The 18,028-nt window shown below is 47.2% G+C and overlaps 1 protein-coding gene and 1 non-coding gene across 2 annotated transcripts; one reads left to right on the plus strand and one right to left on the minus strand.

Annotated features, from left to right (window-relative positions):
- Positions 1-390: 390 nt before the first annotated feature.
- On the minus strand, positions 391-462 carry TRNAQ-CUG. The gene has a single exon. It is a non-coding gene; the product is annotated as a tRNA-Gln (tRNA).
- A 229-nt stretch (positions 463-691) lies between these two features.
- Positions 692-18,028, plus strand: LOC117001748 (ras-related protein Rab-11A). Its single transcript, XM_033070235.1, has 5 exons — positions 692-827; positions 8,461-8,656; positions 9,534-9,727; positions 10,635-10,715; positions 16,350-18,028. Exons 1-5 carry the CDS (start codon positions 788-790, stop codon positions 16,487-16,489), a joined length of 651 nt encoding a protein of 216 aa, XP_032926126.1. The 5' UTR covers positions 692-787; the 3' UTR covers positions 16,490-18,028.

An 18,028-nucleotide genomic window follows, 5' to 3' on the forward strand; every position in this document is an offset into this window, starting at 1 on the left:
GCCTGGGGAGCTTGGAGCATGTCCATCGGTCACTGGGGCACAGAGTCCGGGCAGCTCAGTGTGCCCATGCATGGATTGGGTACAGGAATTTGGGGAACTCAGTGTGCCCATGCATGGTTTGGGTACAGGAATCTGAGGAGCTCAGTGTGCCCATCCATGGTTTGGGTACAGGAGTCTGGGGAGCTCAGTGTGCCCATGCATGGATTGTGTACAGAGTCTGGGGAGCTCAGTGTGCCCATGCATGGTTTGGGTGCAGGAATTTGGGGAGCTCAGTATACCCATCCATGGTTTGGGCACACGGACTCACTCGGACAGCTCAGAGCATGCCGGGCATCGTTTGGATACACAAAGCCGAAAAGAAAAAAAACGAAATAAAGGACAAAAAGATTCAGGTTCCACCGAGATTTGAACTCGGATCGCTGGATTCAGAGTCCAGAGTGCTAACCATTACACCATGGAACCGCTCTGCCACCACCCCCTCCCGGCCGCCTCTAGTCCCTTCCATCGCTCCCCGCCGCGCCCCGACCGCTCTCCTCCGGAGGTACCGAGGGTGGGCTCGGTGCTCGGGGGTCGCGGGGGCCGGGCGGGACCTTGCCCGCGGTAACCGCGGTGAGGGCGCGGCCGCGGGGCTGCCCCGGGCGCGGTCGAGCGGCGGCGCCGCTGCCCCGGAAGCGCCTGTGGGCGGGCGGGCGGAGCGCGGAGGGCGGAAGCGCTGCGGCGGCTGCAGGGAGGGTCCGGCCCCGCTCCGCTCCGCTCCCGGTCCCGTTCCTGCTCCTCGCCACCCGCCATGGGCACCCGCGACGACGAGTACGATTATCTCTTCAAAGGTGAGGCGGGCAGGGCCCGGCGGGCGGGCGGGAGAGCGGCGGGGCCCGCGGGCGGGGCCGGGGCCGCTCCCTGACGCGGGGCCCGGCGGGCGGGGGGAGCGCTCCGGGCATGGCCGGGCCCCGCTCGGGTGTCCCTCCTTCCCCCCAAAACGCCGGCTCCGGGCAGGGTTTGGCACCGGGGGTTCGCTGTCAGTGCCGGTCCGAGGCTGCCCCGGGCACAGGCTGAGGCGGTGGCCGGTCTGCGGGGTGGCGAGCAAAGATCGCCAGGGAAGATGCCCTGGGTTGATAAGGACTCTCAAGGCTGATAAGAACCCTCTCCAGCTGTTAAATAAAGCCATAGAGGGGGTGAGATACGCTCAGCAGGGGTAGATGATGCACTCATTTCATCAAGTACTACGGATTGCTGCCTTCTGTGTTCAGAGCCCTTGGAGAGCAGTGGAATGTCCCTGCTGCTCCACACCCAGAGACCATAAAATCCTCATGGAGTCATGGAATGGTTTGGGTGGGAAGGGACCTTAAAGATCATCGCATTCCACCCCCTGCCATGGGACACCTTCCACTATCCCAGGTTATCCAAGCCCTGTCCAGCCTGGCCTTGATCTGTCCTGGCTCCCACAGGGAAGGGCAGGAATACTTTGTTCACCTCTCCAGCCTGCGATACAGTGCCAGGTTGGGTTAAAACGTTCCAGGTTGTGATTAAATACTCAATTTTCACTCCCTGCAGAGTAAAACACCAGCCTGCTGGACAGGTTCATGTAGCCCACTGTGAAATGTGTACAGAAGTGCTGATGTTTTGAAAGTTCACTGTCCAGTTTTTTAAATCCCACTGAAAAAGCAAGCAAAGTAAAAATGTAGTTGTTTTTCTTGATGTGGTATTGTAAATTTGAATTTAGGATTAAGAACATTGCTTGTTGTTTTGTAATGGTGAGAGACCCTGTGCTTGTCATCATGAAGGTAAAGGAAAACATTGATTTTTTTTTTCCAGTATCTTTAAGCTCCTGTAATAACTTTGAGGAATTACATTATTTTTGTTGTTGGCTGTTTTATCCAATTGTGTGTGGAAAGTGGCTCTATTTCTACCTATGAATCACTCATCTGTACTGCTATGGAAATCAAATCAGGAAGTTCCAGAATGGGCTCTTTTCTCAGCTTGCAGCACTGGCAAGGACCTTGCTGACCCCTGGTTTAATGGCATCAGGCAATGTTGTTGTAGGTACTTGTGTGCAGGTTATCAAAGCCATTGAATCACCCTTGTTCATGCAGTTCTGTCAGTGGGCTTGTAATTAATGGTTTAGCTGTGAAAGCCTGGGAATATCAGTGAGAGGGTTTGCTGGGAGAGCTCCTATCTTTCATTTGGCCTGCTTCCTTTTATAGTTGGGAAAAATAAAGTTGGGATCCAGTTATAGTGCAAAGCTGATTTAATTGATTGCCCTTGCTGAAGCTTTTTCTGTTTAGCTTGGTTTGTAGAAGCTGTTGTGAGTGCAGGGAATGCTGTGAAGATGCTGTTGTGAAGATAAATGATTTGAGTTTTTCCAGGCTGAAGTTGACTGCAGGAAGTTGATGCAATGTCACTTAACTGGGATTGATGTGGCAGCTGAAATAACACAAAAATGCAGAGTAATAAAATCGTGGAAACTTCTGTAACTTCCCAGAGGTGACGATGGTTCTAAACAAGCTGTCAGCACTCTGGAATGATCTGGAAATTATTGCAAGGGAAGTCTCTGAACCAAATGTCTCCTTGCTGGGCACTGGTCAAAAAAGGCAAGGGGTAGGTAAATCTTTTGGGGAAGAAAATGGGAACTTGGGGACAATGTTTAGTTTGAATTTGAGACATGAGCATCTTGGGAATTGAGGTGAAATGTAGGCATGACAGACATATCCATTTTAAAAGGGATGTTGTAGAATTAAAAAGGTGGAGAAAGGTATTAAAATAATCAGAAAAGAGACCTAATGGATTCATGGCCCTTACACTAAACTGATGTACAGCTTGATTAAAATTTAAACAGTGAGCAATAAGGGCAAATAGGGGAAGTATCTCCTGTTTGTCATAATTTCTCTGGATATCTGTAATGCTTCTTTTATTGGGCAGTGGATGAAAGCAAAAGGACAAAGTCCCTCAGGTGTGTATGCAAATTTTGGAGTGGTGCATTGCCATGCATATTATAAATAGATTTGAAAGCTTGCAGGAATTCACAGAAACAAAAAATTCTTGTTTGGGGCACATCAGTGTGATGATTTCAATGGCAAGTCTGAAGGCATTGCTTATTTGAAGGTGTAGGGGCTGGCCAGGATGGAGATTAGCCTGTTTGTTGTGATATATGTCATGGTGTTAGGACAGCAGTTATTTGGAGTCAGACTCTGGGTGTTGGTCTGTCAGGACACTCCATCCAGCAGGACATTCCTGGCTTTGTGAAGGGACTGTGTGGGGAGGTTGGTGGGACTGAGTTCAGAGTTTGACCTGGTTAAAACAATCATGTGATGCTCTCTAGTCTGGCTGTCTTTTACTGCTCCTGGGCTGAACTGCCACGTTTCTGTTTGTGAGACCTCTGGTTTTGTCCTGTCAGCCCCTGACAGCAGCTGTGTGTTGGAATCTGGCTGACTCTGCTGCTGGGTGTAAGCTGAGCCCACCTGTGCTGCTGTACAATAAAATCCAGGGACCTGTTACAAAATACACTTCTGACTATGTAGCAACACTTCAGCATATAGGAAAGACTAAACTTAGCTTGGAAAAATCCAGTTTCTTTTAAATTCTTCTTGTCCAGCTTCCAGTCTTTGTATTCTTCCATACTTTTGGGGTCTGGCTGAGAGCAGTGCCTGCTGTTCCCAGAATGACCCCTGAGGAAATACAAGCCCTATGAAGTCCAGTTCATGGGAATCTTGCTCTAATTTTAGTAGGAGGAAAATATTATGATGATATAAAGATATTACTTTATTAGTTAATAAATTAAATCTGGCTTTGGTACAGGAACCTTTTGCTCTTTTTGATCAGTGTGCGTGCAGTAGAAGAGCAGTTATCAAAGGAACCCTCACTTATTAAGATTCCTATGGACAAAGCTCAGGAAGGTTGTGTCTGCACCTTGACCATCTGGGACTCTGGATTTGGGGCGGACTCGTGTCTTGGGCCTGAATTGTCACATTCAGCTTACTGAAAAACTCCAGTTTCAGCTCTCTGCTTCTTTGCATCACGTTCATTTCTCCAACTTCTCCCTTTGATATTGAGGAAATGCTCTAAAACTGAACCAGCCTACTGGTTTGGGGTTTGAGGACACATTTTTACTTGTGTGTTTAGATTAATGTGTGGTTGCATGACATCTCTCAGTTTGGCAGTGGTAGAAGTCCTTGGCTTTCACTGCCTCAGATGTGGAGGCACTTTGGTGCTGGGACAAACCTGCTGGTCCAGCCATTTACTGCAGGGGTGGGAAGTGTTACTGATGGTATGGACAGGTGATCCCTGCCCCAAAGGCCTTTGGAGTGCCACTTTGTGACAGAAAGAGTGAATAAAATGGGGCACAGCTGAGGAGGGAGATTGCAGTAAGTCATGGCCATGTTGGCTTTATCACCAGCTATGACATGTAGCATCAAGTAATTTTTTTCACATGCCCTTCAAACTCCAGCTGAAGTGGACAGGGGGAGGTATTCATCAGCAAGTTCTTCTGGGGGTCATGAAGACATGTCCAAGCTTTTTATTGATGTCTCTTATAGCAGAGCTCAGTGCAGAGACAAGTTTTAGACATGGTGATCTCCTTGTGCTGGTGTACTTGTCCTAGATCCTGTCATATGTGACTTGTGCAATAACTTTTGCCACAGACAACACAAGCTAGTGGTGCTGGACTCTATTTTCAGGCTGATCTCATATTTAATGAGATAATTAAAATATTTTCTGAAATCTTAAACTAAGAGGTTTTACAGAAATAAAAATTGTGTGAGGGAGCTGGAATGTTGGTGAAAAATTAATAATCCTTTCTTGACATAGTTCTCTAAATTGCTTCTCATGCAGCTTAGGAAATTGAATTCTTATTTTGGTCTTCTACAGAAATGAATCTGGAATTACAGAGTGAAATTTATACAGTACTATGGACTTCATATTATTTTTTCCCCCTCTCTCCACTGAATGCTTGTATATTTATCTTAGATGTTTGGGGTAGTAAATGCCATAGAAAGTCAAATGCATCGATTGGAAGCACGTGGTTGCAAGTATTGAATTGTCCCAGCACTAAATCAGTCACTTGGGGCTGGGAGATCATTTCCCTGACTTTCAAATGTGCCAATCCAATTTTCCTTGGTTGTGCAACTTCCTAAGGTGCTACTCCTGTGAGGGAGGTGCTGCTCCACAGCTGGTTATTGATTAAATCTGCTCTGGGTCTTGTGGCTGAGCTTGCTGAAATGTTTCCTCCAGACCTTCTTCCTTCCAGTGCTGATGTAGAAAAGGAATTTGTGGATGATGCAAGTTGGGTGGGACAGGGGAAGTGGGAGTGTGGCACTCAAAGAGCTGTGTGCTGGTGAGGACTGTGGTCCTCCAGATGAGTTAGGATTTGGGATGTAAGGGTTTATCCCTGAGGACTTGGACTCTGGTAAAGTAAAAGTTTGCCAAGCTAAAGCTGAACAATTAGATCTGATGACAGGCAAACTGAGCTGTCAAGGTGAAATGGCCAGGAGAAATAATTCCAGCCCCAGGTGTGCCCAGCAGAGATGGAAATACTAAAATTCTTGTCTGCATCACAGGGAGATCTCGCTTAGAATGAGGTGTGCAGTTCTCACTGTGAAAAGAAACTGAAAACCTTGCAGGGAAGGTGTTTGGGGAAATGAGCAACATGTTTATATGGAACCATTTGACAAGTTTTTGTATTTAGCAAATGCAGCAAAGCCCAGACAAGATGTGGTTGCTTTCTGTAAATACCCCAGCCTGAGCACCACTGGGAGCAGACACTAATAAGCTAATGGAGAATGCTGGCACATGGACACCGCTGCCAGCTGGCCACTAATTCCTGCTGAAAATCAGAAGGCAATTTCTAACCATTAGGAGTGAGTTTCTGGAAGAAAAGCCCGATGAAAGGGACAATGTGCAGGAACAATTAGCTTTATCATGGCCTAGATAACATCATTTCCCTCCTAGAAACTGTTTGCTTGGAGTGTTTAGTGTGGGACTTGGCCATCCAGGGTCATTCCTACTGCATTTCTATGCTAAGAATGTAATACATGGGAACACTGTGTAGTATAAAATATCAAAATATGGTGGCTTGATAAGAAAAGCAAAACTGATATTAATAACACAACCTGAGTGGCTGTTAAAGCTGTTTCAGTTCATAATTTCATTTAAAGAGTGATAGTTGCCCAGACTGGCAGAAATGCAGAAGGTGTGAGGAGTCTTAGGTGCCTGCTGACATTCCAAGCTGTCCTCGTGTCCGTGCTCAAGAGGAGCTGCAGTGGCCCAATTAAGTAGAGGAAATAGCTGCCTTCAAGGAGGAAGGTTTTATTTTCCCCTTATAATTGGGACACATTAATCTGGTGCTGGAAACCATTCAGAACATAAGCAGTGTGGGATTCAGAGAAGGTAACGAAAAAAACTTGGCAGTGAAATTAAAGGGATCCCTGTGTTGTTACATGACTTAAAGGTGGGCATTGCACTGTACTACAAGAACAGGTTTGAGGGAATACCTGACAGGTATATCATGCATCCTGTTGGGAAAAGGAAATGGTGAATGTGGATTGCTGTTCTTGCTTAGAGAAGCTTCTGGCCACTGCTGGGTGATAGCAGGACTGAGCTGTGTCAACTTTTCCTTCCTAGGAACTTGTTGTGTGTCCCAGTGAACACAAACATGATGTCATCTAAACTCATGGTCCAAACCTGCCAAAACAATGTTGAAGTGACTTGCCAGTGGCAGGGGAGAGCTGTGGCTGTTTGCCAGGGGTGGTGATGCAAGTGGTGCCCTGTCCCCTGCACTGGGTTTATCAGGATGTAGCTTCTCTGTGCCAGCAGAGCTGTTCAGCAGTGACCTGGCACGTAGGAAAGCAGACTTTTGTTTGCATTCAGCATGGGGCCTTGCCACCTACCTGCACTTGTGATCTTCCTACACAGGAGAGGTTAACAGAGTTTGCTTTCTCGTGTGCTTGGCCGGCTGTGTGCTGAGTCAGCTGGCACGGGCAGCTGGGAAGATGTTTATTTTGATGAAGTATTCTGCACAAGGCCGTGCTTGAAGCCAACATTTACAGCAATTTTCATTTATGGAGGGAGTCTAAAAGGTGCTGCTCTGCCCTTCCAGTCAGAGCAAAGTCCCATCTGCCAGGATTGCTCTGCATTATTTAAACAGAAGCTGCAGAGGGCTGCAGATGGGAGTGTTTCTGCTGCTAGACCGAGCTCCACGGAGGGTTTGGGTCATTGAGTGTGCTTGGTGCCCTCATTGCTTTGTTGTACCTTGCAGAATCTTTAATGCTGTGTTGTGGTGTCTTAATGGTTAATGGTGTATGTTACTGAGCAAGTAATTGTTTCTTCCTAAATAAACAAAGACACAATGATTTTTTGTCACCTGAGTGTGCTCTTTTTGCTTGGACTGGCGTTTATTCACTGCTGAACTTCTTTATTTGCCTTTCTTCCCAAAGATTTTATCTTATTTTTCTTCCCTTTCCTTCACTACTGTAAGGTTTAGAACCTTATCATCCATAAGACCATGGGATCACCCCAAGAGGCTCCTGTTCAAGTGACTCTGGTTGTGAACACATTTCATCCACTGCTCTGCCTCTTGGTACTGAGTTTTAAATTACACTTAAACCTGCACCTTTCAACTCAGCACTACAAGATACTGCAGTGAATCCTCGTGATGCTGTTTTTCCTACAGGAACTGGACTTTGAACCTTCTGTCAGTCCCTTGTCAGGCATAGCTGAATCCTTCCAATTAGTTTGCTTGGCACTGGTGCTGGGATGAGTCAAACTGAGCCAGGGAATGGTGGATCCAGTTCTGAGGCTCAGCGATCCCTTGGCAGCATTTTTGAGCAGATTCAGGCTCTGGCCTGCTGTGTCCAGGAGCCACAGCAGCAGTGGGGACTGCAGCACGGCAGAGAGCTGTGGCTCAGCAAACATTGCAAACTGGCTGGCAGGGTGATGGTGGCCTTGAGGGTGCTTTGGTTTGGTTGTTTTCATTCACAAGTTTTCTTATCCCAGTGGATAACCTCTCTTCTCCAAAGTTTACACTTAGGAGGAGTGTGAATGAAAGCAGAGTCTTCCGCTTGCCCTGTGCTTTGGACTTCTTCAGCAAAGCAGATTTCAGTTGTGTGGTTGTAGGGTTTGTGTTTTTTTTAATTCTAGTGTTGTTCAAGGAAATTCAACTGGTCACCAATGTTTGCTGTGACAGACATGTATATTCTTCCTAAAAGAGGAAAGTTCTTCCATGCTGGGCAAAGGAGGCTGAAATATAACCAATAAAAGTCAAGTCTACCATCTGTTCAAAATGCTGGTGAATGTGGCAACTCTGGTTTTCCAGAAATATTGAGACTTGGACAGCAAATCCATGACAAGGATGGTGCTGTTGCCATTCGTGTCCTTCATGCTTCATTCTTTAAAAGAAATATTCCTTGCATGTGATTTTCAGTGTGTCATCTACACCTGGAGTCTGATTCTGAATTCATTTTTGTCTTGCAGTTGTACTTATTGGAGACTCTGGAGTAGGCAAGAGCAACCTTCTGTCTCGATTCACTCGCAATGAGTTTAACTTGGAAAGCAAAAGCACCATTGGAGTGGAGTTTGCAACGAGGAGCATCCAGGTGGATGGGAAGACAATAAAGGCTCAGATCTGGGACACGGCGGGGCAGGAGCGATACCGAGCCATAACCTCAGCGTAAGTGGAGATTTGGCTGAGGAGGGCAATTTTGGGCCCTTCCAGTTCCTCACCAGCTAAAGAGGGGTGTTTGTGTTTTATTAGGTAATACCTACAACCTTTGGTGGCGGGAAGGTTAAATATTATTCAGCCCAGAAACTCGATCTGGTGTGTTCGTGCACAGACTGATTTACTTTGCAGTGCTCTCATGACACGTAACTGGGGGCATTTCAAGTTTAGAATGCAAGAGCTTTGAGAGACTCATTTCCATGGAAGTGAATGATAAAGGAATATCAGTGTTCCTGGTTGTTTTATCAGTGGTAACCTAAGAGCTGAAACCTTCCTGTAGCAGCCAGGAAAGACTGCTCACTTGTGTGCTTAATTGTTAAAAACCAGCATAGCAAAAGCTGGATTTCAGTAGAGCTGGAGAGAATTATGGGGTGGGAGAACACAGCCTGTTTCCTTTTGAATGCATGGCTGTGGCTCTCACTTGAAAGGAGCTGTGGCCTTTGGTAAAGAGAGCAGATCACCCTGACATTTCTATGAGTCACTCTACAGTCTGCTTATCACTCTGGGCCGTGCCTGTGCTGTGCCCACAGTGTTGGGCGGGGGAGAATTTTCAGGAGTGGATCAGAGGTGGAAAGTGGCAGCAGCTTCCCACAGAGCCCAGAGTTTCATGTCTGGCATGCAGGTTTTCCCCGCAGACATGGGGCTTGCCTTGCTCCCAGACTCTGAGCTGGCCCTGTGGCACAACCTCGTCTGGCTGCTGTGCTCCCCTGTGTCCAGTCCCACAGCACTGGGGAATTGCCCTGGGCATTGTTTGCACAACTGACCTAGCCAGAGCTGTTCCCCACTGCTGCAGGCTCACTGTCCCTGCTTGGCTGTCCCCTATCCCCAGGTACTACCGTGGAGCCGTGGGGGCACTGCTGGTGTACGACATCGCCAAGCACCTGACGTACGAGAACGTGGAGCGGTGGCTGAAGGAGCTGCGGGACCACGCCGACAGCAACATCGTCATCATGCTCGTGGGCAACAAGAGCGACCTGCGCCACCTGCGAGCCGTCCCCACGGACGAGGCCCGAGCTTTCGCAGGTCGGGGGGCTCAGCAATGTCCTGCTGCTGTCTGGGGATGTGCCCACCTAGCAAGGGGAGGAAAAACCTGGGGCTGGTCATGTCCCTCAGTGTCACATGTCACATTCAGTCAGAGGAGACATTTCTGTAGAACATGAATCAGCCAGAGGCACCTGGACATTCAAAACCCGATTTATTCTCTTGCCTGGGCACTGTTTGTCTTGCAGAAACTGCCTATGGCTTTAGGGTTGATTTTCTTGTGTGGTGGTAGCTTTGCCCTCTGTGTCCCAACTGATCTGCAGCCTTACACAGGTGCCTGTGGCTGAACACTTTCATCAAACTGGCTTTCTGACTTTTGTTATGTAATTAAGATCTGTGAACAGTAGCTCTGGTTTCTGTAAGCCTTGTTTTAGGCCCAGTCTCTTTCATGCCGGAGTGTAGCTCAGTTCCTCACATTAAAGTTCGCTGTAGCTCCACTGGCAGAGTTTATGGCCAGTGAGGATCCCTGCCTGCAGCTGGAGGAGTGTCATAGCCCCTGCTGCTCTATTCCTGTTAAATAAGCTGCTGTGATGTATTAGCAGGTGGGAGGTGGAGGAACTTGATGAGGTTGAAGAAAATCTTGGAAGCTTTCTCACATGGAGAAACTGCAACAGATATCCCTTCAGTGAGGCAGGAAAATGTGCCTTAAAGTAACACAGCTCTGGGCTGATACTTGTGCTTGGGAGTGGGTGTGAATTCTGATGTTGGTGTTGGGTGGTGTCACTTCCCCATCACTTAAGGGGGAAAACCCGACAACTTGTTTTACTTTCTCTTGATACCTGGGTGACTCAACAGTAACCCTACAAATATTATCTGGTACAGAAGCTTTTCCAGATGGGAAACAGATATGTGCTGTACCTCTCTAATTATAGTATTTCTGTCCACACAGAGAAGAATGGTTTGTCATTTATTGAGACATCTGCTTTAGACTCTACAAATGTGGAAGCAGCTTTCCAGACTATTCTGACAGGTGAGTCATGCAGGGCTTTGTGCTTCAAGGGGGAAGGGCAGAAGGCTGCTCAAATATGATGCAAATAGGCATTTCTTTGCCTATAAAGTGTTTAAAATGTTGCTATTTAATCATTCTTCATTAGCTGTAAGATTTGCAGTCCAGTTTCAAAGTGTCACAAGTTGAAAGGCCAGCCTTGAACTGGGGAATGAATCCTTGTTCACTTTGATCTGCCCGGGGTTTCTTGTCAGCCTGGTTCATGTTTCAGTTTCCATCTCCCATTACAGGGAGTGCCCACGGGAGGGAATTGTCTCATGCTGGCATCAAGTGAGAGCAGCTATTGTTTATCAAGGAGAAGTCAGCCCAGTTTGTTTCCATCTTTAATGGTGACCATAGAAGTTGCCAAGGAAAAAGGGATGAAAGAGCAGAGCTCCTTCCTTTGAGACACAGTGACTCCTGAGCTGCAGGAGCTGTTTAATTGTCCTGCCTGGACTTTTGGCCTGTGTAACATGTGACAGCAGTCAGTGCTGCATTTTTATGCTCTGTGGATAAAGTACTTTTTGTTTAAAGCCTTGTTTAGGTAGGCAAAGGTTTTGAAGCTGAGACACTCAATTTGGGGAGCCTTAACTTGTAAAGGTGGAGTAGGAATTCACAAACTGGTGTGGAAGTCACTTACTCTCATGAGGTTCCTGCATTTCTGTGCACCCTGTCAGCTGCAGCCAGGGCACAGTGGGACACTGTGGCCTCTGGTTTTGGAGCTTTCATCATTCCCACCTTTGGCAAATGCTCTAGTCTAAGTTTTCAAAACATCTGAGATGCTCCTCTGTTTGCTGTGTCTCTGTTCTAGGTGTGCCAGGCAGTGTCTTGTTTTCTCCAACTGCCTCCAACATGTTTTCCAGTTGCAAATTTAAAGTCCCTCCTTCCCAGTGTAGCATGTGCCAGGCTAGGTGATGTGCTTGGTATGAGCAGTGGCCTCACTTCTGAACTGTCTGTAAATCACATCTTGCTGCTGTGACATTGACACCTAGTTAGTTCTGAGTTGTTTTTTCCTCTCTGCCACCTAATTTAGACATTCCTTTAAAAACACACCAGAAAGGTCCTGGTAGCCATACTGGAACATGCATGTCAGGATAGAACTGGGAGGTTGTTTACTGTAGTAAAAGTATAAATCCTGTAGCATTTCTCCAGTTGAAGAAATTTATGGACAGCCTGGCAGTGGAGAGAGGTGTGAGGCTGCTGGGTATTAGCTGCCTGTGTCCATCTGTTTCTTGTCTCATCCTGAGTTGTGAGGCCTCTGACAGTTCTGACTCTGTTGTATTCTTACACTGGGTTCCTAAGCAGTAGTGCTCCTGTGCTAAAATTGTGTTTGTGATAGATGAATGAAGAACATTTTTTTCCTTTTTAATTGAACCATGGGGTTCCCTTTTAATTTCAGTGTAGTCATTCAGTTGTAATTACAGCATTGCACAAATTTGTTTCAAAAAGAAAGAAGTTCTGCTAGCTCACACATTTGTTTCCTACATGACAAAGTGCCAGTGCCATCAGAGGGTGGATGACTAAGGAGTGGCTGAATGCAGAGGTGTTGGGTTGCCTGCTGCATTTCCTGTTTTCTTCACATGCCTAAAGGCAGTCCTGTCAAAAATGTCCACGAATTTGGGCATGGATTTTTCAGGAGAAAGACATTGCTCACTTGTCAGTGCCAAAACCTGAGACTTGTTCCCTTTTTGCCCATGTCCTTGGCAGCCCTTCTCTCAGGAGCACCTCGACTTTGGGGTCAGATCTGGCCAGATGTGCTGTGTCATGTAGAACAAGCAGCCTTGCTGCTCCCACTTTCTGTTTGCAGGGGGCTCAGGGCTCTCAGATGCAGGTTAGTGACTGAACTTTCATACACCAGCACTAATAAAACAACATCAGGTAGATCAGGCAGTGTTTATTCCCTCCTGAGGTGGCTGTCAGGCTGTCACAGCCAGTACAGACTGGTCACCTCACAGTCCCCATGTCCTGCTGGCCTGTTGTGTTCTCTAGGTGACACTGGAGGGGTGGGAAGTTTCCTGTGTGCCCTGGACTTCCTTCAGAGCTGTGTGGTGCTCAGAGGATGCACTGCTGTTGCCATGGGAAGCACCTCACCTCTTGGGCACGGGCTGGGCTTTCTGTGTCTCTCCTCACATGCTTCCCACAGTACATTTTATCCCAGAAGTGAGTTTGGATTCTAATCTGTGGAGGTTTGATTTTTTTTCTGTTTTAATATTCTGTAAGCAGAACTGTCTGTAATGGGTGAATAGGTGATAAAACTTTCTCTTGGTGGGCTCTGACAGGTTCTTGAGGCTGTTGCTTTTGTATGGATGTCAGTGTCTCCACGTTGCTGTGACAATATTTGGGGTGAAGAGCTCTTGGGTTTGTGAGCAGGATCCTTGTGATCCCTGTTCAGGAGAGGTCAGTTCAGCTGTGCTGCAAGGAACACTTGTGCTTAGGGGGCATGTGCTCTCTCCAGACTGGAACTCCTGTTTGGGGGAGATAAAGGTGCAGTAAACAGAGCCTGAGCAGCAGGGTGGCTCCAGCTGGGCTGTGACTGGCACGCTAAGGAGGGCTGCTCTGGAGCTCACTTCACAGCTGGCTTTTTCTCTTAATGACTTGCTTTGGAGGAAAGAGGGGGGCAGTCATCTGAGGAATGTGGTTTTTGGAGTCACCCTGCAGAATCCTGGCTGCTGTGTGTTTGGCAGGGCTGCCTCCCAGCCCAGTGCCTGTGGGTGGAATGCTGGCTGTCCCTGGGAGCAGGAAGCTGGGGAAGCCAGCAGGCTTTGCCAGCAGCTGTGAGCAGAGCTGGCTGACAGAAGGGACAGGACGAGCTGCTGCACCAGCCCTGCTGGTATGTGCAGTGCTGGGAGCTGCACCACAGGCACCCCAGGCTGCTCAGAGCCTTTCCCCAGCTGCTGGGATCTCTCCTGAGCAGGGTGTTGTGACCAAGGTCTGTCTCAGCCCCCTTTCTTCCCAGCCCTTCTGAAGCTGGTCTGATTGGGACAGTGATGGAAGTTGCTGAAGATGCTTCCCTTGGAGGTGTAGCAGGGTCCCTGTTAAGCTTATCCACACCTGGATTCTCAGACCAAGCACTTTGAATAGATGGCTTTGGCTGTGGGAAATGTGAATCCAGTGTAGTTAGCACAGCCTGAGTATGTGATCTGTTCCTACAGATGGAATAAGGGATAAAAGCTCTTCTTTTTTCTCCCATATTACAGAGGACTTTTAGAGGGAATGTATCATACATGTGGTGGGCTTCCTGTCCTGCTGTGGATTCCAGATGAGGTTTTGAGGACCTTTCCCATCTGTGACTTGGAGTGATGGTCCCTATCCAAATTCTTCAGTTCCAAGATGTCTAGACTGCCAGGGCTGATTGTTGTGCACACAAAGCTGCTTTGTACCATCTGGCAAATAAGAGAGCCTGGTATTATGATCCCAGGCACCCTGAGCATTCACAGCAGGATAAAGCATCCTTAAAGTAAACTGGAGTCTGCCTCCCTTCCCTGCCTGGCTCTGTGCTGTCTCTGTTCCCACACCACATTCTGCCGTGGTTTCATCTCTAAGGAATCCCATCACCAAGGAAACAACATCAGAGAATTAACATCAAAAAATCGAGGGATTTCCTCTTTTGTTGTCTCTGTACACCTGAAAATGAATGGAACCCAGTGCAGCTGAGCAGCCAAGGCCTGCCCAGCTCCTCCTGGGCAGCAGTGTCACCTTTTCCCAGCTCTCACAGTGCAAGGCCTGTCTCTCACAGTTCCCCATTATGCAGTGATGCATTCTGCTGAATGTGCCCTTAATAAGGTCTCATTCATCTCCTGAGCAGAGCCCAGAGTGCTGTTTCTTCATTACAAAGGGCACATCTTCATTAGCCCAGAGCTCTCTGGGCACAGCAGTTCCAGTGCAGGCCTGGCTGCTGGGCATTTTGCCCCAGTGAGACAGGTTTGGGCTGTTCCCCCTGCCCTGGCACAGCTCACAGCCCTGTGTGATGAGTGTGCAGCTCACCAGGGAAGGGCAGGTTTTAGCATTTAGGCTGTGGCTGCACCAAGCTTTGCTCTGCAGAGGAGGGAGAAGCAGCAGGAGCAGCAGATTTGGGACTTTGACAGGGGATTCACTTGCAGGGCTACTGGGGAGATTGTAGAAGTGAGGATCATGGGGAGATGTTCCCAGAGTCAGGAGGAGTAGATTCATTATCAGGAAGGGAATTGGTGCTGTTAAGATTATTTTAAGCTTTGGGGCTGTTTGCTGAAGATCTTGCTGTCAGGTGAGGCTGTTACACAGAGGGCACCCTGTGTGAGTCCTGGCTGATGGGGAGGAGGAAATGTGTGATATGGCAGGACTTGCATGAACTTGTTCAGGAAATTCTCTGTGGAACTCAGAATTGCTTCTGCTGAAGGTGCTGTGGGAGAATTCAGTAACAAAGGTGGCCAGAGGCCTTTCCTGTTGATGGGGACAGGCATTGTTCTGCACTGGGACTGAACTGGCTGCCAGCCCTGAGCACGAAGCTTGTCCTCAAGGTGCAGAGCAGATTTCTCCAGCTCTGCTCCTCCCACCCCACACACAGGCCCTGCTGAGTGCTGCCACGGTTCCAAACCCTGTCAGCACATTCACACACCAGGCTGAAGGTGGCTTTAAAGGTCTGGTTTCATGGGTTTCACTTCACTTGTGAGGTTGTTTATGTGTAAGATGATTGGAAAGAAGAGCAAGCTTGAGAAAGGGTGAAATTAGAAAATCCTTTAACCTGTTCAGCTTTTGTTTGGTTGCCTCAATGAACTGACTGCATATGAAAAATCCATTTTAATGTACAGTTTGTCCCTGTCTGAGTCTGAGGCTTTTTGTAAAACTGAGCTTTAGCAAGCTTTTATTTTTTTTAATGGTTTCCAAATTCAAATTTGCAAGTGAGTTCCCCACATTCTATTTTTGGTGTCCTGTATTTCCTTTCTGGGGGTGAAGTGCTACACATGCTTTACTCTCTGTGCAGCTGAAGTGCTGCTGTAGCTGCTCTGAGATTTTGTGCAGCACCATCAGGAACAGGGCAAGGCTCTCGGTGCAGGTGTTTATCCCATGCTCTCTGATTCCTCTTTGTTCACAATCTCTTCACCTGGAGCCTGTATTTCTCACACAGCACGTTTTGTAAAGGGTTTCTGTGCTGCTAAAGGGGCCAAGTCTCCCCTTTTGGGCCCAAATCAACCTCTTCTGAAGGTTTAACACTGCTTGGATAATACATGTGCTCAGCAAGAAGAAATTGCCCTTGCAGTCCTATCAGGGAGAGAAATCTGGAATGGTTCCCTTTAATCCTGTTTGTGGATACCTCAGCAAAGATGTGAGCACTGTCCTTGGAGCCTTCAGAACCTTCAGGAGGAGTGGATGGGCACATAGTTTCTCATTCAAAGAGATTCATGGAGATTTGTGAATTCTGTCCATTTACTGACTCTTATCTCAAGGGAAGTAAAACAGTGGTTAAAAAAGTAATTTCTGTTGCAAAAATAGATTTTATTTTCTGTATCTAGAAATCACCACAACTGAACTTTGTGTGGAAGCTTCATTGCATTACTTATGTAATTCCAAAGCTGTGCCTGGTTTCCCCCAGGTTTAACTCCTTGCTGTGCACTTATTGATCAGCTCTTTCTCCTCTTGCAGAGATCTATCGCATTGTTTCCCAGAAGCAGATGTCTGACAGACGTGAGAATGACATGTCCCCAAGCAACAACGTGGTTCCCATCCACGTCCCTCCAACCACTGAAAACAAACCAAAGATGCAGTGCTGTCAGAATATATAAATTGTCCATTCTTTCCTAAAAGGCTGTGTATATTCCCCAGGTCCAAGATTTAAATATATTTGTAATTCTTGTGGTTACATTTTTGTGTTTAGTTACTGCTTCTTCCTTCTCCATGAATTTCTTAAACACTTTGATTTCAGTGTTTGTCAATCTCTTACTTGGATGTGGCTGCAGTATTTTCCCAACACCGACCTGTCGGTTTGGGCTCAGTAAATTGTTTGGAACTCAACTGATCCCTTCCCAACATGATGCCCACTAGTCAGAGCACTGACACCTTTGGAGAGCACTTGGAGACGTTGTCCTGCTCCTCACAAAGCAATTACTGTCAGCTTAATGAGGAAAATCTCTCTGGGCAGGATAATCTCTCCTTGTCTTAAGGTGGTGTATTCTGCATCTAAAGCTCGGTGAAGTTCTGAAGTGCAATTTTATTGTAAGTTAAATGTTTTTGGCTACATCTTCAGATTGTCAAGTGAAGTTTTGTAGGATATTACGGGGGAGAAAAGAGAGTTTTTTGTGAACAAGCAGCAGTTAGCAGCAGTTCTGGCTACCTGTGAGTGAGGTGCTGTGTTTGGCACCTGCTGCAGAGGAGGTTGGTGTGAGGCAGAGCTGCTGGGACCGCATGAGGTGCCCCTTGTGAAGGAAGTGAATGCAGAGCCATGTCCCTGAGGAAGGGTCACCCCAGCTCTGGAACTTGCAGCATCTTTGTGCTGCTGGAGGCTTGGCCTCCACAGTGCTGCTGCTATCAGATTTGAGCATGCCTGTTTTTCTTTCCTGGGACACAGACTCGAAGGGTGTTGGCACATATTACATATCACATCTATTAATGCATGCCACATATGCTAATATATTCAAGTGCTTGACTTGATGAATGAGTAACTTCCACTACCTGGCCTTAGTTTTCAGTTCTGGTTGATCCAGTATTTAAAAATTATTCCAGAGGTTTGCTGTATGTTCTTCAACAAAACCCTCTGGAGTAGTTTGCTGACTGGATGTGTTCCTGCTGTGGTTCTTGCTCTGTACCAGTCCAGCCCAATCTGCTTGTTCAGGGATTCATGAACTGTGCCTTCTGTCACTGCACGTCCCTCGCTCTGCGCTGTTCTGCACAGCCTGACGCTGCACTGGGGCCACAGCAGCACTGCATTCCCACAGGATTTCAAGGAACTCTGTTGTGTAAATGCCTGCAGCTATTTATACAATTACAGGGAAGTAATTGATTGTAGGGGACGTTTCTCAAACTCTGATATGACCCACTTGGAAGATCCAGATGTGGTCGGCACTTCCAGCTGTGTTCTGTTCCCAACCTTTCTGTCTGCGGTGCTCATGATGTGTGAGGCACACGGAAGGCATTGCTGTAGTCGGTCACTTCTTGTTTTTTACTCCATTTCTCCTCCTGATATTAGTTCTGAAGATGCTATTTTGATCTGTTTGTAAATTACTTTGTATTTTATGCATGTACTGTACTTTGATTCATTATTTTTTTAGATTGATTTAAAATATATTCATCCATGATTCTAATAAAGAATTACAGGGGACGACTCA

The sequence above is a fragment of the Catharus ustulatus genome, chromosome 12, assembly GCF_009819885.2.
Source record: "Catharus ustulatus isolate bCatUst1 chromosome 12, bCatUst1.pri.v2, whole genome shotgun sequence".
Lineage (NCBI taxonomy): Eukaryota > Metazoa > Chordata > Aves > Passeriformes > Turdidae > Catharus > Catharus ustulatus.

Bases quoted from the DNA above. Each gene is read 5' to 3' on its own strand.
- LOC117001748 (XM_033070235.1), top strand. From the start codon at position 788: ATGGGCACCCGCGACGACGAGTACGATTATCTCTTCAAAG. The intron at 828-8,460 runs GTGAGGCGGGCA...TTTGTCTTGCAG, and splicing joins GTACGATTATCTCTTCAAAG to TTGTACTTATTGGAGACTCT. The intron at 9,728-10,634 runs GTCGGGGGGCTC...CTGTCCACACAG, and splicing joins CGAGGCCCGAGCTTTCGCAG to AGAAGAATGGTTTGTCATTT.